Raw genomic sequence first — 28000 nt, 5'->3', positions numbered from 1 at the left:
ATCTGACAGTTCCATCTGACAGCTCCATTTGACAGCTCCATCTGACAGCTCCATCTGACAGCTCCGTCTGACAGCTCCATCTGACAGCTCCATCTGACAGCTCCATCTGACAGCTCATCTGCCGGCTCCCCCTGACAATAGCTCCGCTCCACCTCACACAATTTATACTCTCCTTGTGCGCCTCCAAGCTATGGGCTTGGTCCGCATTGCCTTTCTTCTCGCCGCCTTACCCTGGATCCCGTCCACCTCATCGGACCACTGCACCGGATTGCATACCGACTATCACTTCTTGGATTACCATGAGGTTGAGACGGGTAGGTCTAACCCTGATCGAATGGGGGACTTTGATTTCTGCCTCCCTGAGTCTCGGACCTTACTGCGCCATTCCCTAGTACCCCGACTCGCCGAAAACGAATATTGGGAACTTTTCATCCGAAACAAGGTTTTACACCGTATCGGCTCTGCGGCTCTTACTCTTGACCACTCCTCTTACCGGCTGACCTGCAGAAATGGGACTTATCTTCTTTACGAGAGTGGAGAGGTCTCACAAAACCCAAACTGGACCGAAGTCGAGATAGGAGGGGCCACTCACGCTTATACGGACTCAAACCACCCCTCTGGAAACTTGATTTTTGGGTTCCAGTGCCTCCGCTCCACCCCAGAAACCCGGAAGCCCCAACTCCAGGGACTCTGCCTGCGACGGTTCTGCTGCTTATGGGACTTAGGGGTCACTCATGAGTGGAAAGGGGCTGAATATCTTGAAGGGTGGCACCATCCCATACACCCCTCGCGCTCCCCCTCATGGGACCACGTCGGACCTCTGAGATGCGGCGGTATCGCCAGGGATAGGCGACTACTGAACACTACCGACCCCCTCCACCCGGTCGGCACGGCACCCCGACAATTCGGCGCTGACTCTGCACTCCCGGGAGAAGACCTCCTGTCATCCTGGGAACAAAACTCCTACATTAAACTTCTCAGCCAGGTGGCCAGGGAGGCACCCTACCCGGATTGCTGGATTTGTGCTCACGCGCCCAGCCATCTCCAACAGAGTCTTCCACTGGTTCCAGTGCCGGTGACCCTAGAACAGTTCCGCTCCGGAAATGTAACTTCCTGGAACTTAACCGCGCTCAACTTGACACATCAATACCTCTATCTCACCGGCCCTACAAAGGGACCCCTTTGTCGCAGCTTCTCAGGAGGAGGAACCTTCATCGGATCCAGTACATGCACCAACACTCTTGAAATCCTACCAACTGGACTGGTCACTGTTTCCAACACAAGGGATTCCCGGACTTTTCCTAACCTTACCGTTGCCTGGGCCACTGCTGTCGGACACCCCTCGGACTGGAAGCCGCAACCCACAGACACCATGCTGCTGCAATCCTTTGCTTCAGGCAGAATGGAGTCTTATCTCAGCGGCCTATTTTGGGTGTGCGGACATCGCACCTATACATGGGTGAGCCCACACATGTCCGGATCCTGCTTTGTCGGCTATATTGTTCCCGGGATAAGGATAACTCCACATCTACCCCCTGGAAGACAACGGAATAAAAGGGAGCAAAAGGAGCTGTCAGCCCTGTCAGACGTTGCCGCGAATGGAGAGACCGTAGGCCGAGCACTCTTCCCTGCCTACGGGGCCGGATCAAACCATGTGGATATTCTCCGACTCACCGACATCCTCCTTAAATTTATGCAGGAGGCAACCCAGGTCACAGACTCCCTCATGTCAGAACTATCCGAGGTAAGACAGTTGAGCTTACAGACGAGGATTGCGACCGACTTCCTCTTGTCCAGTCAAGGAGGCACCTGTGCCCTAATAGGTACAGAGTGTTGCACATATGTGACTGACCAGACTTTAAATATAACCGGACATTTAAACAACATTCACGAGTTAGCAGGGAGGCTACACAATATCCAGCATGAGGGGCTATCCGATGTGGACTTGTGGGGATGGTTACCCAAGCTAGGATGGCTCCGACAGTTATTGAAAGTCATACTGCTCCTCATCTTGACCGCTGTTTTTTGTGTCTCTATCTTATGTTGTACCGTGCACTGTATTAGCCCCTGCTGTTCCCTCCTCCGCCAGTCTACTTCTTCTACCTCATTCTCTCTTCGAGCCTATTCCCGTTCCCAACACACCCCTACCTTTCCAGACTACGTACAGATGAGGCATCTGGGGGAAGGGGAATACGAGATCACTGAAATTTAGCGTTTCTGTGGTGCGGAGAAAAGATTTGCAAGTTCCTACAGAACTTTAATGCAAATCTATCTCCGAATGGGGGACTGATACGGACCGGAGGGGGGGGTACCTCTTTCCCCCCCTCTCCCTTGAACAACCGAGGCGATGACCTCGAGGGTACCCACGGTACACCCACCCAGTCCCCTCACCGTTACACAAGCACCACACTTCTCCCATAACCCCCTTTCTTCTTCCTTTCACGAGCGAAATAAGCTCATATATAAATATATTCCCCTATCTCTCTCTATGCCTATTTGCGCTCTATACTTAGAACGAGTAGACCGGGTGTCCCTATATCCCCGCTTTTTCCTATGTCTGTGCTTTAGCCAATCACAGCCATGCATTCATCCTGCAGAGGCGAGCTCAGGGAGCTACTGCACGCCTCATTTCACTTCTGACGAGCTGCTGACGGCTCCCCGCTGTGAGAACAATGGAATCGAAACCCCCGACCTCGTAAAACTGTCAAAACCTTGTTACAATGTATCCATTCTTGCAAAAATGGATACATTCTATTTCCGCTTTTGATCTACACTACGGAATAGGCTGGAAACCATCGGAACCTTTAAAAATTCGTATAAAATCAACCACAATTCCGATTTCCTTGTTCTTGGTGTCGTTCAACTCAGTTTCCTCTGGACTCCATGATGCTACCCGGACTCCATAATCCCCGCGACGGCAGGTCACGTACACAGGAACTCCTTAATCCTGTCAGATCGCTCTGCCCAGCCCTTCCTCCGGGCAATGCCAAGTGACAGACGATGTATATCACCAACCCATTGTCCCGCCGCCCCGGTACTCAAGAGATGTATATTTGTGCGCATCCCTCACTCTGCATATTCCCCCCTCCCTTATCTCAAATGTTAATTAGTGTAACCCCACCTTTCTCTGAGATATTCATGACGTGTGTAATGTATTCGTGATGTAATCCCATGAAACCCAACCTTCCCATAATGTATTCATGACGTTTTGTGCACTGTATTCTGGGACTTGGAGGGAACTTTTAAAAGTCTATGTCGCCCCATTCTCGGGGTTCAATCTCGTTTTGAACCTGTTGCGCAATAAACTTGGATCTTCGTACTTTGCTCCTGCGTCCGGCTGAGCTTCCTTTCCTCCGCAAAGACCCACGGACTTTGTCCGATTGGCTGGGTGGCAGGGCAAATACGCACCCAGATTTCCGTAACAATATTTAGTCCATCACATTCCAGGTTAGAAATTTATAAGCCATATTTTAGAAACCCGAGTCTTTCTTTTTGCAAAGAAAACTGAAGGGAGAGGGAAGGGTTAATCTCAGTAATATCAGGACCCAAGCTAACTGCTGCAGTTGTGGTTAAAACCACAATTGCTTCAGCTCTGTAGGCCAGAAGCTGCTTCCTGCTTCCTGCTTCAGTAATGCAAGAGAAGAAGAACACACCTAGAAGGGAGGGAGGGGAGCTTAGCTCGCCATATAGCCATATGCCATATCAGGTAATAAGTTGTAACCCTGCCAGCTGATTGGGGAGACGAATGTATGCTCCCAGGTATAAGAATGCTTGCTGAACACAGTATAGGGGCCGCCAGTCTTTGGAAGATATCCAGTGGATGCCTCTGCACAGATCTCAATAAAACTCTTTTCTCCTTCCCTGGTGCTTTTGTTCTCTCCTCGGTCCTGGGCAAATGAATCCCCTGTAAACTAAGGCTTCAAAACAACACAAGTCCAGCCCCAATAATTCTGACTTGCTCTTCTTCAGGAGATTCCACCTGTGCCGGATCTCCCAGCTCCTTCTAATTCTTCCTCCAGAATTCCGCCGCTTTCAGAATCATAACTCTCAACTTTTCCCTTTTCTTGCGAGGAATCCTATTCGGAATAAGGGAATTTCCCTTTAAAAAGGGAAACGTCGGCAGCCATGTTCAGAATCTACACACACTTTTCTTTTTTGGCTTTCCAAGTGAAGCAGATCCCTTCAGGAAACTCCCAGCAAAAGGGTCCCTATTGCATCACCTGCAGTTACACGCAGGGGTTTGTGAACCCTTGTATGTGTGAATGCACTTATCCCTGTGCATTTATAAGAGCACGGCATTAATTTTGTAAGATCCGCACACTGATCCCATCACTTTTGGAAGCATTGCTATGCAGCCCCACCCGAGGCATGCTTACTCAGAAGTAAGTCCTACTCTCCCATGCAGGCAGGCATGGTCATTTCTTTTCTCTTCCACATCTGTCTTGAGTCTGCCCCACCCAAAGGATCGCGTGGGCGTTTCATTCCTTGCATGGGACACTTTCTCCTCTATTTTTCCTGGGATGAAAAGCGGCTGCAGAAGCAGGAAAATCCGCTGGGGGGGAGAGAGATCATTTTCGGGAGGGGGGGATCTCCTGGCCGGGAAGCCACCGCCTCCTTCCTCCCCCCCCCCACTCGTTGAGCTGGAGGGTTTTTCCCCGGGGGGGGGGGCGTCTTGATGGAGCCATCTCTGAGCCCAAGACACCTCCTGCCACTGCGCAGACTTCCGCCTCTTCTCCATCCCAGCCTTTCCTTGGGATCCTGGAGCCTCTATTTCGGGGGAGGGGAGAGCCAAGGTAACCCCCCCCCATGGCCACCCCCGCCTCCCTTGCTGTTATGTTAGGGGTCTGCTTCGATGTAGGCTCCTTGGGGCAGAGTCCTTGGCACAGAGGGAGGGAAGGGGGGCAGCCCCTTGAGCGCAGGGGCAGAAGCGGATGGAGAGGCGGGCTCGTTGCCCTCGGCTTGGCAAGGGTTAAGAGGAGCCGAGCTGGATTCCTAGAGGGCACCGGAAGTGAAGGTCCTCCCTGGCCCAATTCCCTTCCTGCAAGCCGAGAGGAGGCTGCTGCTTTCTGCTCTCCCTTGGCCAAAGCTTCCTGGGTGAGTCTCCTCTCTCTTCCCCCTGAGGGCGCCGTGGGGAGAAGGGGGTCCCAGGGGGCAGGGAGACCCCCATGGCAGAGAGCGGAGAGCCAGGGCAGAAGGCAAAGGAGAGGCAGCAGCGAAGGAAGGGGAGAAATGGCAGGCGGGCGTCGCTCGAGGAGTTGGGGCGAGAGGGGCGGCGAGGAGGAGGAGGCTGGGCAAGGGGCAGGAAAGGGGGAGAACAAGCCGGGGAAGGAAGGTGGGGCGCCCGGGGGGGTGGAGGGAGGTCATCAAGGACCTTTGGCTGCTTCCTTCCTGGGCTTCAGGTAGACTTGCACCTTTGGCTGGGCAAAATACAGGTGTGGGTGTGGGGGGGTGTAATTGGGGGGCAACAGATTCCTTGACCTGGTGCAGAAACCCCTTCGTGACCCCCTGGACCAGAGCACGCCAGGCCCTCCTGTCTTCCGCTGCCTCCCTCATGCTGGGAGCTTCCAGAACACTGTCCCACCATCTGGTCCTCCGTAGTCCCCTTCTCCTTGTGCCCTCCATCTTTCCCAACATCAGGGTCTTTTCCAGGGAGGCTTCTCTTCTCATGAGGGGGCCAAAGTCTTGGAGTCTCAGCTTCAGGATCTGTCCTTCCAGTGAGCACTCAGGGCTGATTTCCTTCAGAATGGAGAGGTTTGATCTTCTTGCAGTCCATGGGACTCTGCCCCATAATTCAAATGCAATGTAATGCAATCCATTACAATGATCCAATGGAAGCTCACAGTCACTGCAAACTTTCCAGCAACAATATTGACAGGAAATCCTCCTGACCTGCTGGATTTCTGCCTGCCAGAATGATGTAGAAACCCAGCCCAAAAAGTGGGGAGGGGGGATGGTGGGAGAGAGAGCAACAAAGCCTGCTTCTCTTCCTCATAGATTGGCATACCCCAGAGCACCAAAGTCCCTTTGGTTCCACCATGAAATATTTGAGCCCCTTTTACATAATCTTTTACCTTTCTAATCACCTATTTTCTATAACCACAACATTTTAGCACTCATTAATTTTACAATATTTCTTAAGATAAATTTTAAATTTCCTCCAATCTTCTTCCACCGTCTCTTTCCTCTGGTCTCGAATTCTGCCAGTCATTTCTGCCAGTCCCATATAGTCTATCACCTTCGTCTGCCATTCTTCCAGAGTGGGTAGATCTTGTGTCTTCCAATACTTTGCGATGAGTATTCTTGCAGCTGTTGTAGCGTACATAAAAAAGGTTCTGTCTTTCTTTGGCACCAATTGGCCAACCATGCCCAGGAGAAAAGCCTCTGGTTTCTTAGGGAAGATATATTTAAGTACCTTTTTCATTTCATTATATATCATCTCCCAGAAGGCCTTAATCTTTGGGCACGTCCACCAAAGGTGAAAGAATGTACCTTCAGTTTCTTTGCATTTCCAACATTTATTGTCGGGCAAGTGATAGATTTTTGCAAGCTTGACTGGGGACATGTACCACCTGCATATTATTTTCATAATATTCTCTCTTAAGGCATTACATGCCGTGAACTTTATACCGGTGGTCCACAACTGTTCCCAGTCAACAAACATAATGTTATGACCAATGTCTTGTGCCCATTTTATCATAGCTGATTTCACTGTTTCATCTTGTGTGTTCCATTTCAACAGCAAGTTATACATTCTTGACAAATTCTTAGTATTAGGTTCTAACAGTTCTGTTTCTAATTTTGATTTCTCCACCTGGAAGCCAAATTTCCTGTCTTGTTTGTAAACCTCCATTATTTGATAATAATGGAGCCAGTCTCGTACTTTAGCCTTCAATTTCTCAAAACTCTGTAATTTCAATTTATCTCCCTCCTGTTCCAAAATTTCCCAATATTTTGGCCATTTGGCCTCCATATTGAGCTTTTTTGCAGCCTTTGCCTCCATCGGTGACAACCACCTTGGGGTTTTATTTTCAAGTAAATCTTTATATCTTGTCCAAACATTAAACAATGCTTTCCTAACAATATGGTTTTTAAATGCTTTATGTTCTTTAACCTTGTCATGCCATAAATATGCATGCCACCCAAAAATGTTATTAAAACCTTCTAAATCCAAAATGTCGTATGTTCTCAAGAAGCAGCCAGTCTTTCAACCAGCAGAAAGCTGCTGATTCATAATAAAGTTTAAAGTCCGGCAGGGCAAATCCCCCTCTTTCCTTCGCATCTGTTAAAATTTTTAGTTTTATTATGGGTTTTTTGCCCTGCCAGACAAATTTCAAAATGTCTTTCTGCCACCTCTTGAAACAATCCATCTTGTCCACAATTTGCAATGCTTGAAATAAAAATAACATTCTAGGCAATACATTCATCTTAATAACAGCAATTCGGCCTAACAAGGAAAACTTCAACTTTGACCATATTTCTAGATCCTTTTTAACTTCTGTCCAGCATTTCTCATAATTATCTTTAAATAAATTCACATTCTTAGATGTCATGTTAATCCCCAAGTATTTCACTTTCTTAACCACAGTTAAACCCGTTTCATTCTGGAACCTCTCCCTTTCTATAGCTGTTAAGTTTTTCTCCAATACCTTAGTTTTTTGTTTATTCAGTTTAAATCCTGCAACTTGACCAAATTCTTGAATTAATTCTAAAACCCTTTTCGTGCTAGTGTCTGGCTCTTGTAAAGTAAGTACCAAGTCATCTGCAAAAGCCCTCAATTTGTACTGTTTAGCTCCGACCTGTACCCCTTTAACCAGCTGGTCCCTTCTAATCATGTTTAGCAAAACCTCCAGGACTGATATAAAAAGTAATGGGGATATTGGGCACCCCTGTCGTGTCCCTTTTTCAATTTTAAATTCTTCCATAACCACATTATTTACAATTAGCTTTGCCTTTTGTTCAGAATATATTGCACCCATACCATTCTCAAATCCTTGGCCTACCCCCATCCCATGTAGATTCTTCTTCATAAAACTCCAAGAAATGTTGTCAAAAGCTTTCTCCGCATCCACAAATATCAAAACTGCTTTAGTGTTTATATTCACTTCTAATAATTCCAGAATGTCTATGATATTCCTCACATTATCTGACAAATGTCTTCCTGGAAGAAAGCCTGCTTGGTCCTTATGAATCTCTTCCATCAGTACTTTTTTCAATCTTTTTGCCAAAATGTCTGCAAAAATTTTGTAATCCACATTAAGTAATGATATAGGGCGGTAGTTCTTAAGCTGAGTCTTTTCAGTCTCTGTTTTCGGTATGAGAGTGATATAAGCTTCTTTCCACGATTCTGGTGCCTTTTTCCCCTCTAGAATTTCATTACAGACTTCCTTCAGAGGTTGTAGTAACCACTCCTTCAAAGCCTTGTAATATCTGGAAGTCAACCCATCTGGTCCTGGAGATTTGCCCAATTGCATATTTTGAATGGCACCTTCTATCTCTTGTTCAGTTATTTTCTGGTTCAAATCTAATTTACTCTGATGTGAAATTTTTTGTAATCCATATTTCTTCAAAAACTCATCCATGTCCCCTTCTTTCTGCGGCCCTTGCGAATATAATTTTTTGAAATAGTTCTGGAAGCAATTTCTGATCTCATTTGGCTTATAAATATTCTTTCCTTCAACCTCTAGGTTTGTAACCATATTTAATTTCTGTCTTTTCTTCAATTGCCAAGCCAGAAGTTTGCCACATTTATCTGCAGATTCAAATGTCCTTTGTCTCATTTGCTTAATCTTCCATTCTATTTCTTGGTTCATCAATTCCATATATTGCGTCTGATATAGCTTAATTTCTCTCAAAATCTCTTGGGACTTCGGTTTAGATCTCAGTTTCTTTTTTCCTTCTTTTATCTTTTCCAAGATCCTGTCCTTTTTCTCATTTTGGCTTCTCTTCTTTATTGTATTTTGCTGTATTAAAAATACACGCATAACAGCCTTACTTGCTTCCCCAATTACTCTTTTTTCAACATCTGTTTTTAAATTTATTTCAAAATAATCTCTCAAAGTTTTTTGGGCCTTTTTGCAGACCTCTTCATCTCTAAATAAGGTGTCATTCATCCTCCATCTGAAGGAGCCAGCTGTTGTTAACTTCATCTCCATCTTTACAGCATTGTGGTCGGAGCAAGTTTTTGGGCAGATTTCTACTTTCTTTATCTTTGGAGCCATCCCACTAGTAACCCAAATTTGGTCAATTCTAGTCCATGTCATCATTGCTTCAGAAAAGAAAGTTCCCTCTCTCTCAAGAGGGTTCTTTGTTCTCCAAATATCAATCAAGTCCATGTTTTCCGTCATTGCAAAGAAAGTCTTTGGTAGTCTCCCATCTTTGGAGACTACCTGTCTTTGTGCTTTGTCCATATTTGTAGATACTACTCCATTCATGTCCCCCATCAAAATTAAATTGTAATCCAAATAATCCAGTAAGGTCTCATGCAACTTCTTTAAAAATTCAGATTTCCCCTCATTTGGTGCATAAATTCCCACAATCAAACATTTTTCTTCTTGTGCTTGAATTTCAATTGCCAAGAATCTCCCTTCTTTATCTTTAAACATCAATTTCGGTAGTAATTTTTCTTTTACATAAATCACAACTCCTCTTTTCTTGACTTTATCAGATGAAATAAATTCTTGTCCTAATCTTTTGTTGATAAGTAGTTTCCTGTGTAACCTTGTCACATGTGTTTCTTGTAAACAAATCAAGTCCAAATGTTCTTTTTTCAATAAATGGAACACATTTTTCCTCTTTCGAGGAAGGTTCAAACCGTTACAATTCCAGCTTAGAAGTTGCAGAGCCATCTTGCCGTTATTTACTTTCCCCTCCTACTGCTCCAAGTAGTTGTTCGTCTTCCGTCGGTGATTTCAATCCAAATGTTAGATTTAAGATATCTGTTATTTCCTTTACTGCTGGGGTTGGTTCCACTTCAACCACTTCTTTCAGAAGGTCTTCCTCGTTCTCTCGCAAAAATTGGTCTATGTCACTCACTGATTTTATTCTTGTTTTCCTTCCCTTGTATTTGAAAGATAAGCCTTGAGGAAATTCCCACCTGAAGGGTATTCTATTCTTTCTCAGTAATTCGACCAGGTCTTTATAGTGAGTTCTTGCATCCAAAATGTACTTGGGTATATCCTTAAAAATCTCCACAAAAGAATTTTCAATTTCCAAATTTCTTTGGAAATGCAGATTCAATATTTTGTCCCTTTCTTCTTTGGATCTTAAAGTTATCAAACAGTCCCTTGGCTTCTTTCTGTTTTGTCTCCTGCCCAATCTAAAAGCGGCCACAATCTTAAATCCTTCCTTTTCTAGGTCCAGTTGCCAAAAGTCCAAAAATTCTTTTGTAAGGAAGTCCACCAAATTATCTTTCTCACTTTCAGGCACTGCTCTTTGTCTCAAATTTCTCTCTTTTCTTTGCAATTCAAGCATGGACAAAGCCAGCTCATGGTCTTCTAACTTTTTATAGACTGGTGTTATCTTTTCCTGTGTAGCCTCTGCAGTAACCTTAGCTTCTTCTGCAATCTTTCGAGTTGTAGCTGATTCTTCTAAGTTTTTCTATAATCTGAGTATTTGAATTCACCTTCTTCCCAAGTTCATTTATACTTTGAGTATTCAAATCAAGCTTTGCTGAGACCTCTGCCAATTGTTTACTGGATTCCGCACCCTGTTTTGTCAGGAATTCCAGGGACTCATTTATTTTGCAGAGAGCATGTGCCACAGGATCCGATGACATTGTTTTTACTTTTGTCTGTCCAGCTGCAGCTGTTACTGTACCTGAAACCGAAGCCCTTTGCTGGTGCGAAGTGCTAGTCGTATATTGTTTTCCAGATCTGGTGATTCTATCAGCCATAACTGTGAGCCATAACACTTTCACAACCAGCCAAGGTCGTTCCCAGACTTGTAGATTGTTTTCAAGTGGAAATTTCCAGTGCTTAACTATTATAGTCCAATTTGCAACTGTTCCAACAGAGTCCTCTAGGGGGAGAAATCCCTAAAACTTTGCAACAAACTGTCTCTTTTAAAAAGTCCCCAATGTCTCCAAAAATTTACTGTAACAGTTCCAAATTTGTTTCACTTGACAATAAGGTTCTGTATCTTTCACAGAGTCAAATTAAATGTCAAACCAAAAGAGTTTCAAAGTGACAGTTCTCTATTCAGCTTCCCTAACTAGGCAGTCCGTTCCCAGGGTTTTAAGACAGCAGATAAAAAATTTTCAATGATTCCTTTCCATACAGGTATCAAAAGTCCTCCTTCTCCCCCTCTGCTCCTGCATGCAAGAGGGGGGTTTCAGATCTAATGTCGAGTTTACTCGTTTCCAAGTAGCCTTCTCAGATTACAGCTTTGCCCTTTCTTTGCTTTAAACTTTATGCAGTCCGGAAAGGCAGACTTGCTTATTTTATGCCTCTCCCGTTTCCGGCCAAATTGTAATAATTAAAGCTCAAACCCAGGTAGTTCTTTTAAGTCCTACTCACGGGTAGTTACTTTCAGTCCCAATTTCAGGAAGGAATCAGCGCTCTCCGACAATGGCGACGCAGCTTCGCTCCACGGGCTTAGGTGACGACTCTCAGCACCGCGCCACACTCCCGCTGCCGTTCCAGAGCCTTTAAAAAGGCTCCTTCGCGGTTTGGGGGGGCGCAAAGGTGCCTGCCGAGTCTCCTTGTTCACAGGCTTCTGCGCCTATGATTTTTGAGGGTCCCCGCTTCGCCGTAGCGGCCAGACCCGAACTCGCGGAGCAGACTCCCTCGGAACTCGGAGGGAAGTCCACCATTAGTTGCTGGCGCTGACCGGAAGTAGATAAAATTAAAGGGGAGGATTTGCTGAAATAATTTGAGAATTGGGATGCAGAAAGGGGAAGTATGGGGAAATCGGTGAAGTAAGTTATAAGAAAAAAAAGGATTTGAAATTATGCATGTTTGTTTTCGTGTGTGTATCTGTGTGTTGTGTATTTTGTGTGTCTTATAATTTGTGAAAAGCCAATAAATATTTTTTTTTAAAAAATGAAATATTTGAGCCCCCCCCCCATTAATGGGCATTGTCATTCAACTGGTGTGTGCACGCCTCATCTTGTGATCAGCTTTGCAGGGTGGGGCTTAGTTGGGTCCATGGGCGTCCGATGGGGAGAATTAAATCCTTAATTAAATGAGATTCTGCCCCTTAACATAAATTCTGGCTATGCCCGATGCCTACTCCCTCCTAATATTTTATTCAAGTTAGCAACCCTTATTATCTGTAGCTGTTCACTGCTGCTGCTGCTATTATTATTATTATTATTACTACTACTACTACTACTACTAAAAGCAGTCTTGTTTAGGCAAGCTTACTCAGATGCTTGGGAAGCTGAAGTAATTATAATCTGTTTTAATGGTTTAGATTTTGTATGTTTTAAAGTAGGGTTGCTAATTTTTCTTGATTTTACTGCTGTGTTTTTTTGATTTGTTTTATGTTTTGGTAAACAGTTTTGCAGGTTTTTAAAAATAAACTTTATTAAATAAACAATAAATATAAATAAAATAACAGAAGCCAAAACACAACCCATCTTGTAGATTTAAGTATCTGTCCACAGTGGCCTACTTGTTATCAGAGGCCCAGAATCCACATTCCTTTGTAAGAAAATATGAAATAAAGTCAAAACAAAATCAACGGGGGGGGGGGGGAGTGACAGGAAATTTTCCGCACCAGCTAACACCTGACCTTGCTACGCCACTGCATGGGGGCATGCAAAGAAACCCCCTTCAGAAAGAGGAATAAGTCACATTTCTGAACAGAGGCTATCGCCAGACAGGAACATTTCCAGATGGGAGGAGCACAGGGAGAAGAAAAGCCCTTCTGCATCTGCAGCAGCACAACTGGGCCACTTCCTCTGCCCCAGATGCAACAAAACATGTCTCTCCCCTATTCAGGCTAAACAAGTAGACAAACTAATGTGAAAGCAGATTTCAGATCTATCCTCAGGAAATGCTAAACAAGGATAAAAGACTCCTTCTCCCAACCTTCTGGGACAAATGAAGAGGGATTATCAGTCTTTGGGTGGCTTGTACTATTAACAGAGGACATGGAACACATAAAATCCTTTTTGGCTATCTGTAATAAAATTCTAACCATCTTGAAAGGTACTTGTAAAACCTTCTGGAAAAATCTAGCAGAGCGTCTGTGGGTTTTGATAAACAAGAAATGGAAATTGGTGCAGTCTCAAAATAGGCGAGTTCTTTCAAGCTACCCTCAGCCTTTGGGAATCTTGTCACAAGAAGAGCGTAAAGCTCACCTCTGGAGTTTATAAAGGGTATACATGCCTGGTGTTCTTAAGAACACTACAGATTTAGGACATGTGGAAGATCAGACTTTGATGGCTTCCATGCCAGGGTGGGGGCCACATTTTGAGACTGGAGACTTAAAAGGGTTGTGTATAAACACAGACAATATCTAAGGAGGAGTGGTGTATTCGTCTCATGATATTTCAGAAATGTGGCATCACCAGCTCCTCTGCTTCCACATACAGATTTGGTCCCTAGGCAACCCCTGACAGAGGCAAATAGGGCCACAACATCTGCCTGGCTTGCAGTGAGAGAGCTCAAAGAGTGTGAACTGGGCTCTACATTCAAAGCACCTAGCATAGGGGCACCCACATGTAATAGCTACTTGTCTACTTTCTGCCCATGCTCTGGGGTTGCAGTTTTCAGGATTGGGGACAGGGTGCCACTGGTTTTGCCACCAAGTTCTGTCCAATAAGCCCCACTGAGTTCAATGGGATCTACTCTCTTTTCACTACTGTGCAGACCATGCCAGCCTTAGGAAGTGGGGTGAGGAGCAAACAGGTGAAATTGGAACCACTGGAGATGTTTAGGAAAAAGGCTTCTGTTGGGAAGGGGCTGCCCCATTTGTGCTTCTCCAGGGGCAGGAGAATATCTAGGGCAGGAGAATCCCTGCAGGGCCTCTGAGGTTCCCTTTGCTTCTTCCTCTCTCCCAGGCTCCCCGACTCATCAGGAAGGATGAAAAAGACGGATCCTGCAAAGCTAGCGAGGATGGAAGGGGGAAGATGGACGGTTGACCTGGTCAGGTTGTCTCCCGCATCCCTTCCCACAACCTCTGAGCGTTCCCTCTCAGGGACCTCAAAGAGATCTGGTGACGTGGATGGATGGAGCTGGAGAGGTATTGGGGCTTGCTCAGTTTGGGGGTGGGGGGAGACAGACATGCAGATGGAGATGGAGAAGGGGAGCACCTTTTCAGGTTCCTCCACCTGCCTGCCTGAACCTCCACTGTTTGGAGGGAGACCAACAGCGTCTGGGATTCTAACATCCCCACGGTGAACCCTGAATGGAGGGATATCAACTCTTTCCTCTGTGAATGTTTTCCATCTAGTCATGCCTTTTTAAACAAGGACCAGACTAGCCTGAAGCTCCAGGCCTCCTTCAATATTGGCTTCAGAGCTTTTAGGGAAGTTGAAATAACTTCTGTGAGGTCTGTTGTTTTGGCTTCTGTCTACATTTGACTGACCTCGGAGATGGAGTGGATTCCAGGATTGAGCCAAACAAAATCTATCCCAGATTAAAGCCAAGCAATATGTCAGTTAATATCAATAAACAAAGGCAGTGAAAACTATAGTAAGGCCTCACACCTAACTCTCTCCAGTTCTTCCTCTGTCACAAGCATTTATTAACTTTGTTCAATAACGGATGTGAACCATGTCGCCTTCACTCTGAGTGGGGTTTGGGTCCAGGACAGCGATGCAGAGTTTGCATGACTTACACTAACATGGCAGTGCATTGCTGGGGGGGGGGGGGTCAGGTGTTGGATTTGATGCTTCTGTGTCATCTGCGCCCCTGTCACAGTATGCTGGCAGTGTGGCCCCACCGGTTTCAAGAGTCAGGTGCCCCGCAGGCATGCAGAAATGCTGGGGGGTGGGGGTCAAAGATGCCACACATCGACAGTGACATTAAGTTAGACTCCAATGATGTCTGCTTGAGGCTGAAACAGAGCACTCTCAAGTCTCGCGGGTGGGGGGGGGACTTTGTTCAATAATCTGGAGCGCCATTTCTTTCCAAGGCTCTAATTAGCTTCTCTTTTCATTGCAGATGGTGAAGAATTGGAAGAGAAGAACAAGGGGGACCAGAACAGAATCCACATAGCAGAGAAGTCATATAAATATTCAGAGTGTGGAGAGAACATCCGTCAGAGCTCCCAGTCCACCTCCCATCAAAGAAAGAGCTTCGTTAGGAGTGATAGCTTCACTTCACATGAAAGAACAAAGAGTAGGGAGAAATTGTATCAGTGCAGAGAATGTGGAAAGAGTTTCACTCGGAAGGACAGTCTCGCTTCCCATCATAGAATTCATACAGGGGAGAAACCCTATCAGTGTATGGAATGCGGAAAGAGCTTCAGAAAAAGTTCCCATCTCAGTTCTCATCAAAGAATTCATACAGGGGAGAAACCCTATCAGTGCTTTGAATGTGGAAAGAGCTTCAAGGAGGGGACAGAGCTCTCTTCCCATCAAAGAATTCATACTGGAGAGAAACCTTATAAGTGCACAGAATGTGCAAAAAGCTTCAGGCAGAAGGGTAGTCTCACTTCACATCAAAGAATTCATACAGGGGAGAAACCCTATCAGTGCTTCGAATGTGGGAAGAGCTTCAAGGAGGGGACAGCGCTCTCTTCCCATCAAAGAATTCATACTGGAGAGAAACCTTATAAGTGCACAGAATGTGCAAAAAGCTTCTACCACAAGGGTAGTCTCACTTCACATCAAAGGATTCATACAGGGGAGAAAACATATCAGTGTTTGGAATGTGGAAAGAGCTTCCGGAAGGAGATTAAGCTCACAAGCCATCAAATAATTCATAGAGGGGAGAAACCTTTTCAATGCCATGAGTGTGGAAAGAGCTTTCGTATCCGGCTGGGTCTCACATTCCATCAAAGAATTCATACAGGGGAGAAACCCTATCAGTGCTTCGAATGTGGAAAGAGCTTTAGTCAAAGTGCACATCTCACTTCCCATCAAAGAATTCATACAGGGGAGAAACCCTATCAGTGCTTCGAATGTGGAAAGAGCTTTAGTCAAAGTGCATATCTCACTTCCCATCAAAGAATTCATACAGGGGAGAAACCCTATCAGTGCTTCGAATGTGGAAAGAGCTTCAGTCTCAGCAATAATCTCACTTACCATCTTAGAATTCATACAGGTGAGAAACCCTATCAGTGCCTGGAATGTGGAAAGAGCTTCAGGGATAGGTCAAAGCTCTCTTCCCATCAAAGAATTCATACAGGGGAGAAACCTTTTCAATGCCTTGAGTGTGAAAAGAGCTTTCGTTACAGTTCCCATCTCAGTTCTCATCAAAGAATTCATACTGGAAAGAAACCCTATCAGTGCTTGGAATGTGGGATGAGGTTCAATCGGAAGGGTAGTCTCACTTCCCATCAAAGAATTCATACAGGGGAGAAACCCTATCAGTGCTTCGAATGTGGAAAAAGCTTCAGTCAGCGCTCCAATCTCACTTCCCATCAAAGAATTCATACAGGGGAGAAACCATATCAGTGCTTGGAATGTGGAAAGAGCTTTCGTCAGAGAGGTTATCTCACTTCCCATCAAATAATTCATACAGGGGAGAAACCCTTTCAGTGCCTGGAATGTGGGAAAAGCTTCAGTCTCAGTCACAGTCTCACTTCACATCAAAGAATTCATACAGGGGAGAAACCATATCCATGCCTGGAATGTGGGAAGAGCTTCAGTCACAGGCAGTCTCTCATTTTGCACCAAAGAATTCATACAGGGGAGAAACCCTATCAGTGCTTGAACTGTGGAAAGAGTTTCAATCGGAACTCCCATCTTACTTCCCATCAAAGAATTCATGCAGAGGGAAGACCAAAAAAAGAAAAGTAATAAAGCAAAAATTATTAAACAACCCGTACCAAACACAGTTGAATGGGAAAGAGAAAGGGACGGGGGAGAATAACTAAAAATACCCTTTATCACATTTGTATCATATAACAATAGAACAGGAAACACCAAAGATCTGTTCAAGAAAATTGGAAATATGATAGGAACGTTTCAGGCAAAAATTACCATAATAAAGGACAAAAGTGGTCAGGAGTTACAGTGGGGGGGTGAGTATTTGATCCCCTGCTAAATTTGCCTGTTTGCCCTCTGACGAAGAAATAAGCCATCCTTAATTTTAATGGTATGTTTATTTGTAGCTGTGAGAGACAATAACAAGAAAAACCCCAGAAACCCAGAAGACAAAAGTCAGAGATTGATGTGCTGTGCATTATAATGAGTGAAATAAGTATTTGATCCCTTTGCAAAAGATGACTTAGTACATGGTGGCAAAACACTTGTAGGCAATTACAGAGGTCAGACGTTTCTTGTAGGTGGCCACCAGGTTTGCACACATCTCAGGAGGTATTTTGTCCCACTCCTCTTTGCAGATCCTCTCCAAGTCAGTAAGATTTCAAGGCTGATGTGTAGTTATTTGAACCTTCAGCTCCCTCCACAGATTTTTGATGGGATTAAGGTCTGGAGACTGGCTAGGCCACTCCAGGACTTTAATGTGCTTCTTGAGCCATTCCTTGGTTCCCTTGGCCGTGTGTTTTGGGTCATTTTCATGCTGGAATACCTATCCTCGACCCATTTTCAATGCCCTGGTAAGATTGATTGCTTCTGTCAACAGGTGTCTTTTGCACAGGTACTGTAACGACCTGGGATAACAGGTAAGACTTCTCCCTTACACGTTCTGTTTTTGTTTTTTCCTTAATTGCCACGCTAAAAATTTCCCAATTTTGTTCGCTGACTCAAAATATCTTTGCCTCATTATTTTTATTTTATTTTCAATCTCCTGATTCGTTAACATTGAATATTGTGTTTGCAGTAATTTTACTGTTTGTAGGCTTTGTTCATCTTTTGGATTTATAATTAGTTTTTTCTCATTCTCCTTTATCTGTTTCAAAATTTCTTCCTTCCTTTGCTGTCTTATTTTTTTCTTATAGTTGTTTTGCTGGATGAAAAGGCCTCTTAGGACCGCTTTGCTGGCATCCCACACCACTTCTATATTTACTCCGGTGTTGAGGTTAAGGTCAAAGTACTCCTTTAAGGTGACTTTGGCTTTCTCAAGATAATGGTAGGGGATGAATTGATAGCAGACCCACAAAGAATACAAAAAAACTTCCTCAATTTCTACGAGTTGCTATATAAAAAAGGAGAGGAAGACCTAATCCAAATAGAACGATACTTAGAAAATTGTGAAGGGAGGACCATAACAGAAGAAAAACATCAATTAAATAGACCCATAAGCATAGAGGAGATCCAAAATGCGATGAAAAAAATGAAACTGGGGAAGGCACCAGGGCCGGATGGCTTATCGGCTAAATATTATAAGGTATTGGGGAATCAACTCTCAACTGCGTTATGCGATACTATGAATAACATCCTGAGAGGAGGGAAAATACCCGAGTCCTGGAGAGAAGCCTTTATAACGTTAATCCCCAAACCAGACACAGATAAATTGAACATCAAGAACTATAGGCCAATATCCCTGTTAAATAACGACTATAAAATCTACGCTGACATCATGGCAAACAGATTGAAAAAGTACCTAACAACTCTAATCCATAAAGACCAAGCGGGGTTTCTACCCAACAGATTCCTGAAAAATAACGTGAGGCATGTGATCGATTTACTAGAATATCTTGAGATTAAAAATGAGATACCGGCAGCTTTAATCTTTATAGACGCAGAAAAAGCGTTTGATAATGTCTCTTGGTCGTTTTTGTTAAAAACCATGGAAAAAGCAGGGATAGAGGGCGGGTTCCTGAAAGGAATACAGGCGATATACTCAAACCAATTTGCCAAGCTGGTTATAAATAACAACCTTACAAGTAGATTTAAAATTGAGAAAGGAACGAGGCAGGGATGTCCTCTCTCCCCACTTTTGTTTATAATGGTTCTAGAAATCCTGGCAAATAAAATAAGATCAAAGTCAGAGATACAAGGGATTAAAGTGGGCTTAAAAGAGTACAAATTAAAAGCTTATGCGGATGACCTGATATTATCTTTGGGAGAACCGCAAGAAAGCCTTAATAAAGCCCTGGAGACAGTAGAAGAATACGGGAAACATTCGGGTTTCAAATTAAACAAAGCCAAAACAAAGATGCTGACAAAAAATTTGGATAATGACGAAAAGGAGAAATTAGAGAGGGAATCTGGAATTAAGGTGGCTAGTAAAGTAAAATACCTAGGAATTTGGCTTACATCAAAAAATATAAATTTAATCTAAGATAATTACTCAGCAACATGGAACAAAGTTAAAAAAGATCTGGATGTGTGGAGTAAAGTTAAACTCTCATGGCTAGGTAGGATGGAAGCGATAAAAATGAATGTACTACCTAAGATGCTGTTCTTATTTCAAAATATCCCGGTCATAAGAGGATCCAAAATTTTTAAAGAATGGCAAAAAACTCTCTTGAGATTTATATGGCAAGGCAGAAGGCCTAGGATTAGATTCAAATTGCTTACAGACAAGAAGGAGAGAGGAGGACTTGCTGTTCCCAACTTAAAACTCTATTACGAAGCAGTTTGTCTATGTTGGGTCAAAGATTGGATAACCCTGGAGAATACCGACCTATTGGACCTAGAAGGAGTAGACAATAGGTTCGGCTGGCATGCCTACCTTTGGTTAAACAAAGGGAAGGTGCACAAAGGATTTTCAAACCACATCATCAGAGGCTCTCTTTATGAAGTTTGGGAAAAATACAAAAAAATGTTAGAGCAGAAAACACCCTGGTGGCTATCCCCTACAAATATCTTATCAATCAGGAGGATAAATGTGGAAGAACAAAAACTGACATATGAAGATTTACTAATTAGATCGCAAGATAGCTGGAAATTAAAATCATATGAGGAGTTAAAGGAGAAGCTGAAGGGCTGGCTACAATACCACCAGATTAATGCATTATGGACGGAAGATAAAAAATCAGGAATGAATGAAAAAAAATCCAAGTTTCAAATTGAAATAATCGAAAATAAAACCAAGATAGTGTCTAAAATGTATAACATTTTATTAGAATGGGACACAAAGGAGGAAGAAACCAAAGAAGTCATGGTTAAATGGAGGATAGACTTGGGGCATAACATTGAATATGAAAAATGGGCAAAACTTTGGAGGGAGGGAATAAAATTCACGGCAAGTGCTGCAATAAGAGAGAATCTAGAGAAAATGGTATACAGATGGTATTTAACACCGGAAAAATTAAATAGGATGTATAAGACCGGCAATAAGGAATGTTGGAGATGTAAAATAAAAGAGGGCAACTTTATTCACATGTGGTGGACGTGTGAGGAAGTAAAAAAGTTCTGGAATCAGATATATAACGAACTAAAAAAAATACTTAGATACAATTTTCCTAAAAAACCCGAGGCATTCTTGTTAGGGATGGTGGGAAATGAGATACAGGATAAAGATAAAATCCTATTTCAATACTCAACAGCAGCAGCCAGAATGTTAATTGCCCAAAATTGGAAAAACACAAATTTACCAACAGTAAAGGATTGGCAATCGAAATTATATGGCTTCATAGAACTGGCAAAAATGACACAAAGAATTAGAAATAAAAAAAAAAGCAAAGTTAAATGAGGAATGGATCAAATTTTCAGCATACATAGAAAGCAATTTTAGAAACTTACCAACTATAGCAGGTTTACTATAAAACTTTCGACGCGCAAACAAAAAACCAACACCAGCTGTAAAGCGTAATGTACAAAAACGCATACCCGAAACCAGTAAGGAAGGAAGTAGAGGCTGATTGTTAAGTGCTGTATGTAAACTTTCAACTGTTTTTTGTTCTTTTTGTCTTTTCTGCACCTGTTATTTCGGGTTTTGGTTTTTGCTGCATTTTGTGTACCTTTTGTTTTTCTTCTTTGTTTGTTTGCTTTTTTCCTTTTTCGTTATTCTCTTTTGTAAAGTTTTGTTGGTGCAATGATAAAGGAACATTAATAAAAAGAATAATAATAAAAAAAAGACTTCTCCCTTACACCAGGTGCTTCTAATCTCAGTTTATTACATACAGTGAAGATACCAGGTAGATTTGACATCTGGCTGGTTGATAGGGGATCAAGTACTTATTTCACTCATTATAATGCACATCAATCTCTGACTTTTGTCTTCTGGGTTTTTGGGGATTTTCCTGTTGTTATTCTGTCTCTCACAGCTACAATAAACCTACCGTTAAAATTATGGACTGGTCATTTCTTCGTCAGAGGGCAGCGATGGATAATTTTGGGAATATATGCTCCCAATGAGGACATCTGAACTTTATAAAGGGGATATAAACTTTATAGGGAATATAATGTTAATGGGAGATCTAAATGGGGCTGTTTCATTATGTTAGGCAGGATAATATAGAAATTGGGCACAAAAGGAGGGGGAAATGCCTAATTCCTTTTTGTACATGACAACAACTTAGTGGACTTATGGAGACAAACATCCATTAGACAGGGAATATACATTTTATTATAATGCTTAAAACTCAACATGTAGAAGAGATGCGGTGTGGGAAACAAAAGAATTGGCTCTTTTGTTGGAAAGTGGAAATACAGGGACTTCCGGGTCAGTGCCATCAGCAATGGTGGAATTCCTCTGACCCGAGGAATTTGCCCCGTGAAAAATAGGGTCTGACCGCTACGGTGAAGGCAGAGACCCGGGAAAAATCACAGGCGGGAGAAGCCTGTGAACGTGGGACTCGGCGGGCACCTTCTGCGCCTCCCCTACTCGCAGGGAAACCCGATTTCGGGGTTCCGGAGCGACGTGGGGTGAGTAGCGCGGTGCTTCGAGTCGTCTGCTTCTTTAACAGAGTGAAGCTGCATAGCTGTTGCCGGAGAGTGCTGACTTTTTCCTGTGGACAATTTGAACCTAATGTAATTACCTGTGAGTAGAGCTGGAACGGGAGAATTAGACTTTTAAACATACAATTTGGCATCGAAGCAGGGAGGATCAAAACAGGAAGTCCGCCTTCCCCTTTTTGTAAATAGACTGAGGCAAAAAGGCTGTAAGCTGAAGCCTTGGAAAGCCTTTCGCAAAAGACTAAAATTTCAACGGTAAAGAACATTTCCCCCCCTCAAGGGCAGGAGAAGAGGGGGGAAGTTGTGGACTGAGCAGACCTGCAGGAGAGAGTGAAGAGAGTTAGAATTCTGTCACTCTGACCTGGAATCGGACTGCCTGCTGGATTGAAGTTTTTTGGAATGTTCAGTGACAGCTAGCTAAGCAAGATAAATACTTTATTTCTATATTGCTTCTACAGTTTTTGGGTCTTTTTTAAAAAAAGAACAAATAGTAGCAGAAAACTGAAACTAATTTTGGATCCTTGAATTGTGTTTAAAAGGGCGGAAATGACTGGCAGAATCCGAGACCAGGGAGAAGAGTCGGTGGAAGAATATTGGAAAAAGTTTAAAGACTATTTACAGAAATATTGTAAAATTAATGAATGTTAGAAAAATGTTGGAATGAAGTTATATGGCTTCAGTAGAAATGTTATAAGGAATTAAGTATAGATTAATAGAGAATTAAAGGGAAAAATAAGGTTAAAATGTGTTATTATAATTATAGGATGGAAAGCAGAGGAAGATGGAAAGGAATTGCTGAAACAACTAAATAGAAGTGGAATACAAAAAGGGAGGTGTGAAGAGGTCATGGAAATAAGTGAATGAAAGATTGAAATTATTTCATGTGTTTTAAATTGTTTCTGTCTTGTTTTCTTAGTTTAAATCGTTTTTGTTTTGTTTTCTTAGTTTAAATTGTTTTTGTTAGTTTAGTGTTAGGTATTGTTTTTGTATTGTACTGTTTATTTTCTTTTTCTATGTATGTTCAATTTGTTGGAAAGTAATAATTTTTTTATTTTTTTTTAAAGGAAAGTGGAAATACAACTGAGAACAATCTAAGACCACTATTCAATATTAGTTATATGTCAAAGGGAACAATTAACACATAGAAGATGAAGACTAAATGAAGCTTCCGGGTGTGGGCTAAGCTCACTAGCCATCAAAGAATTCATACAGGGGAGAAATCTTTTCAATGCCATGAGCGTGGAAAGAGCTTTTGTCACAGTTCATCTCACTTCCCATCAAAGAACTCATACCGGTCAGAAACCGTATCAGTGCTTTGAATGTATTTTCCAGTTTCTACCCTCAAGAATTTTGTCATGACATTTTACCCCTCTGCCAGAAGAGCATCTTTAGCTCCCTAGTTTCTGTGGCAACACTTTTTGGGATGTGGTTCTTTGCAGGCACAATTGTATTCAATAAAGGCCTATCTTTCCACTTGGACACTTCCTCCTTTTCTTTTGGTTTTCTGCGCGTAACCTCCAGTCTAGGATTCTCTTTTTGAATTTCTCCTACATACACATGACTGAATTAAAAAAATAAATATGAAAATGATTTATAATGAGACTGAAACACTAAAATTTTTGGTAGGAACAACTCTTTAAAACATTCAAAAAATGAATCAGCGACAAATTTTAAAACATATTTTTTTCATACTGTGAAGTTCATTTTGCAGGTGGTTTGGGGGGGGGCATTATTCCAAAGCAGAACCCATCTTTTTCACAGGATCCTTATGAAATTTGGGGATGTCTGCATGTGATCCCATCTCTACAGCTCACATATAAACACCACAGAGAAGGTGGCCGGAGCCTGAAAGGCGAAAGCATCGGCCTCAAATGCAGACCTCAGGGATGCTTCCCCTCCATGGAGACCTGGGACCCCTTCTCCTTCGGAAGGGACCTCCGAGAAGGAAGCCAGGGCAGATCAGTCCCTGGACCTTGGAGGCAATTCCTAGACTATTCTGGAAAGATGTGTGATGGAAATGACCAGGGGGGGGGCACATCATTAAAATTGTTAAATGTTACAAATATTCTGCCTGAATTTATCCTTTCAACTTGACAGCTCAGGGAAGATACTTAGCTTTAAAAATATAAAATTACCTCCTTTGCCAGTTTCCTCCATTCCATTGCCCTTGGAAAAAGGACTCTTTCCCCTGCCACCTCTCGGAGCGTGAAGACATGTATACACACCTCCTAACCCAGGAAATGCCCAGAGGTGACAATTGCTGGGCTCATTGTTCTCCAAGGGAAGCCAGATCTCATCACCGACTTGCCTCAGGCTCCAGACATGCAAAGGAAGTTCTGTTGTACTTTTGGGTGGTGGGTACTTAAGACATGTTTGCCTATGCTAATATTATACTTGGGTGTTATCCTGGCACATTTGCCTATGCTAATCTTGTGTAACCCTCCCCTTTCTGAAATTTAGCGATGTAGCAATGATGTATTGATGGTCGGCCAATTGGTGCTAAAGAATGGCAGATGAAGTTGATGGACTATATGGAATTGGAGGAAATGACTGGCAGAATCCGAGACCAGGGAGAAGATTCGGTGGAAGAAGATTGGAAAAAGTTTAAAGACTATTTACAGAAATATTGTAAAATTAATGAATGTTAGAAAAATGTTGGAATGAAGTAATATGGCTTTAGTAGAAATATTATAAGGAATTAAGTATAGATAGGTTAATAGAGTATTAAAGGGGGAAAAATAAGGTTAGAATGAGTTAAGATAATTATAGGATTGAAAACAGAGGAGGATGGAAAGGAATTGCTAAAATAACTAACAGAAGTGGAATACAAAAAGGGAGGTGTGAGGAGGTCGTGAAAATAAGTGAATGAAAGATGGGATAACGAAATTGGTTGATTTATTTTATTGCCTTAACCTTGTTTTGTTAATTTGATGTCTTGTATTGTTTTTTTTCTTTTAGTGTTTTTGGAAAAATAATAAATATATATATTAAAAAAAGATGTATTGATGATTCTGTGCAATGTATTGATGATCCCCCCTCCTGCCGCAAAAGGCAATCAGGCCGTGTTTGCGGCCTAGCCGGTCCCGCGACGTCCTCCCAGGTCAGCAGGGGCCCTGGGCCGGCGTTAAGCGATGCCTCCCCGCCGCCGCAAAAGGCGAGCAGGCCGCACTAGAAGCCCCGCTGGGGCTCAGGCCAGCAGCCAGTGGAAGAGCAGTCAAGCTCCCTCCCATGCCGCGGAAAAAAAGCCGAAAAGGCCGCAACGTGCCCAACCGAGCACGCCAAAAATGCAGCCTAGCCTGGTGGAGAGGCCAAATCTCTCCCCCACCCCCCATCCAGGCAAAGCAAAGAAGGCCGGCTACTTGCCTCAATCCAGCCGCCTGGACACGCTCCTGATATTGATCCTGATCCTGGAAGGAAGAAGAGCAAAAGAGGCTTGAGCAACGGAGTCATCCTCTTTTCTTTTGGCCTTAGGCCCACCCACAGCCGGCCGTCCATTGTCCTCCCTGGCCAAGGGCAGGTCAAAGCCCGGATCAAGCAGGTAGGTGGCACCCGCCCAGGTGAGCCCCGCTCGGTGCTGCAAACCCCGCCCACCTGTGGGGAAGGGAGGGTGGATATTCTGGGATATGGTGTGAAATTCTTAAAAGTTAATGTCGCCCCATGCTCAGAGTTCATACTGCTATTTGAACCTGTTGCGCAACAATAAAGACTCTAAGTCTACTGACTGCTGTTTTGCTCCAAATTACTTGGCTGGAATTTCCTTCTTTTACTGACCACATGGACCAGTGGGGGACTTGTACCCCAACGAGTTGGGCTGCTGAGTAGTCTCTCAACCCAGAGTTTTCTTTCATAGAGGCCATATAAAGTTCCTTTCCCCATTTGTCAGGAGCCTGATCTCCATTTGGGGTTCCTCCTTCCGCACCCCAAGGTTCCTCCAAGGCCTTGGGAAAGGAAAGTGATGCAGGCTCTGGTTGCTGCCCAGAGCCCTGCAGGGGATTCAGGCTGGGGGGGGGCTGTCTCTTCCTCTGGCCATTGCAGCCCCCAGGAAGCCTTGGAAGAAAGGCAGGAGACCCTCAGCAGACAACAGCCAAGCTTGTTTCTTCTCCAAAATGGCTTCCTCTTCTGAAGCCGCTTGCCTGGCCTCTTCCAATGGAGAGGCCTCCTCTGTTGGGCAAACATGGCGAGGAAAGAGGCTGCCCTGTGGAGGTGCCACCCTCCTTCAGCCAGGAGGAGAAACCCCAAGAGCGTGGGACCCATGTGGCCCACAGGGGAGCCATGGCATCTCTGGGAGCGTTTGGGGCCTCCAGAAGATACAACACGGTGTTCCTGCCTATTTCAGAAAAGGGCGGGAAATGCCATCTCCTAGCACTGCTGACTCTGTGGGCTCCTCCTGGCCATGGGGGGGGGGGACCCAGCTGACCCCCCAAACAATGGGGGATAGAGGAACAGGAAGAGAATGAAGGAGAAATGAAGAAGAAGCTGGGAGGGGGAGCAGCCAAGACTCAGCAGGAAAACTCCCTCAGGAAAGTGGGTGAAGAAAGCGGATTGGCCAGCTGTCCAATGCAGAGGCTTCTGAGGTGGGAAATGGGGTCAGATGGTTCTGGGAGCCCAGTGTAAACTGGTGTTCTGGCTGGAAACACAGGGAAAGGATGGCAGGTGTCCCTCTTCTGTTTAACTGGCGTTGGGAGAGTCCCATGGTGAGGGGCTGCCCCCTGAGCAACATGCACCCCTCCCTCTCCCCACCTTCCTGGGCTTCCCCATTCCTGCCTGTGGGACTTTTATGGGGGGGCCTGTTAGACAAAAACTGTCCAGGGGATCTTTCCCAGAGGGATTCAGATGTCTCTGTGAAAGGAGTCAAAGCACTGCATGGGCAAAGACCCCCCAGCTCATGCTGGAAAGAGGGAGCGCACATTCCAGTTCACATTCCTTTAGTTGTAACACCAGCAGGGAAAGGCGCCTCTGAGGGAGTCTTCCCACTTGTCATGTCCAACATCTGCTTTGTCTCATCTGTAGTGTCTCCAGCAACTCAGGTTGTGAGACATGAAACAACTCAGGTTGTCAAGATCCACCATTCCCCGAAGGGACCCCCTTCTTTTGCTTTTGCAAGCAGAGGTTGAAACAGAACCTCCGTCTTTGAAGGCAGGCATGGTCGCTTCTTTTCTCCAAGGCCTTCCACCATGAGAGGAACGCAATGGGGTTGTGAGGGGGGGAGAGAGACGAGAGACCCCCCTGCCGCCCCCTTGTCTGAGAGCCCCCCTTTCTGCTCCCCCCACAAGAGGGTCCCCGTTGTGTCTCTGAGGGGCAAGAGAGGAGGAGCCCCTCCCCCCCGCTCCTTCCTCCCCTCAGCGGCTCTGAGGGAAACGACTTTTCCCGCCTTTTCCCAACTGCCCGCCTTTCGAAATCTGAGCCTCGCCTCAGGTTTAGGCGCCAAGGAGGCCGGTTCCTGGCAGGCCAGGCTGCAGTATCCCTGGGCTGCCTCGCTTATCGGGGGATTTCTTCTAATTCGCCCTCATTTCTCTTCATTTCTCTCGCTTTTCAAGCTTCTCTCTCCCTAGAAAGGCTGTCTAAACAACCCCTTCGCCACTGCCTGTAACACCAGGACTTTTATTCCTTCCTGGCAATGTCTTTTTTCGATTTATCTGAAGGTATAAATTACTGGCCTCAAGCTTTACTGATTAACCATTTTCCACGGGTCCTTTTTACGTGGGTCTCCTGCAAGCTTATTAAAACTCATTTCTGCTTTCTTAATACATGTGTTATCTTATGCCTTTCGGAGTTCATATTGAGTCCATCACATTCCAGGCTAGAGATTTATAAGCCATATTTTAGAAACCCGAGTCTTTCTTTTCGCAAAGAAAACAACACAAGTCCAGCCCCCATAATTCCGACTTGCTCTTCTTCATGAGATTCCACCCGTGCAGGATCTCCCAGCTCCTTCTAATTCTTCCTCCAGAATTCCTCCGCTTTCAGAATCATAACTGTCAACTTTTCCCTTTTCTTGCGAGGAATCCTATTCGGAATAAGGGAATTTCCCTTAAAAAAGGGAAACGTTGGCAGCCATGTTCAGAATCCACACACACTTTTCTTTCTTGGCTTTCCAAGTGAAGCAGATCCCTTCAGGAAACTCCCAGCAAAAGGGTC

The 28000-nt window shown here is 44.1% G+C and overlaps 2 protein-coding genes across 2 annotated transcripts; both read left to right on the top strand.

Moving 5' to 3' along the window:
* Positions 1-26: 26 nt before the first annotated feature.
* LOC144324976 (uncharacterized) lies at positions 27-3324 on the top strand. The gene has a single exon (XM_077916632.1). It carries the CDS (start codon positions 191-193, stop codon positions 2210-2212), a length of 2022 nt encoding a protein of 673 aa, XP_077772758.1. The 5' UTR covers positions 27-190; the 3' UTR covers positions 2213-3324.
* A 1667-nt stretch (positions 3325-4991) lies between these two features.
* On the top strand, positions 4992-24523 carry LOC114607299 (uncharacterized). Its single transcript, XM_077916636.1, has 3 exons — positions 4992-5094; positions 14006-14187; positions 15111-24523. The coding sequence occupies exons 2-3, from the start codon at positions 14028-14030 to the stop codon at positions 16910-16912; spliced, it is 1962 nt and encodes a 653-aa protein (XP_077772762.1). The 5' UTR covers positions 4992-5094; positions 14006-14027; the 3' UTR covers positions 16913-24523.
* Positions 24524-28000: the final 3477 nt, after the last annotated feature.

Source organism: Podarcis muralis, chromosome 12, assembly GCF_964188315.1.
Source record: "Podarcis muralis chromosome 12, rPodMur119.hap1.1, whole genome shotgun sequence".
In the NCBI taxonomy this organism is placed as follows: domain Eukaryota; kingdom Metazoa; phylum Chordata; class Lepidosauria; order Squamata; family Lacertidae; genus Podarcis; species Podarcis muralis.
The sequence above is the reverse complement of the archived record's forward strand: the minus strand, read 5'-3'. Positions and strand labels throughout refer to the sequence as shown.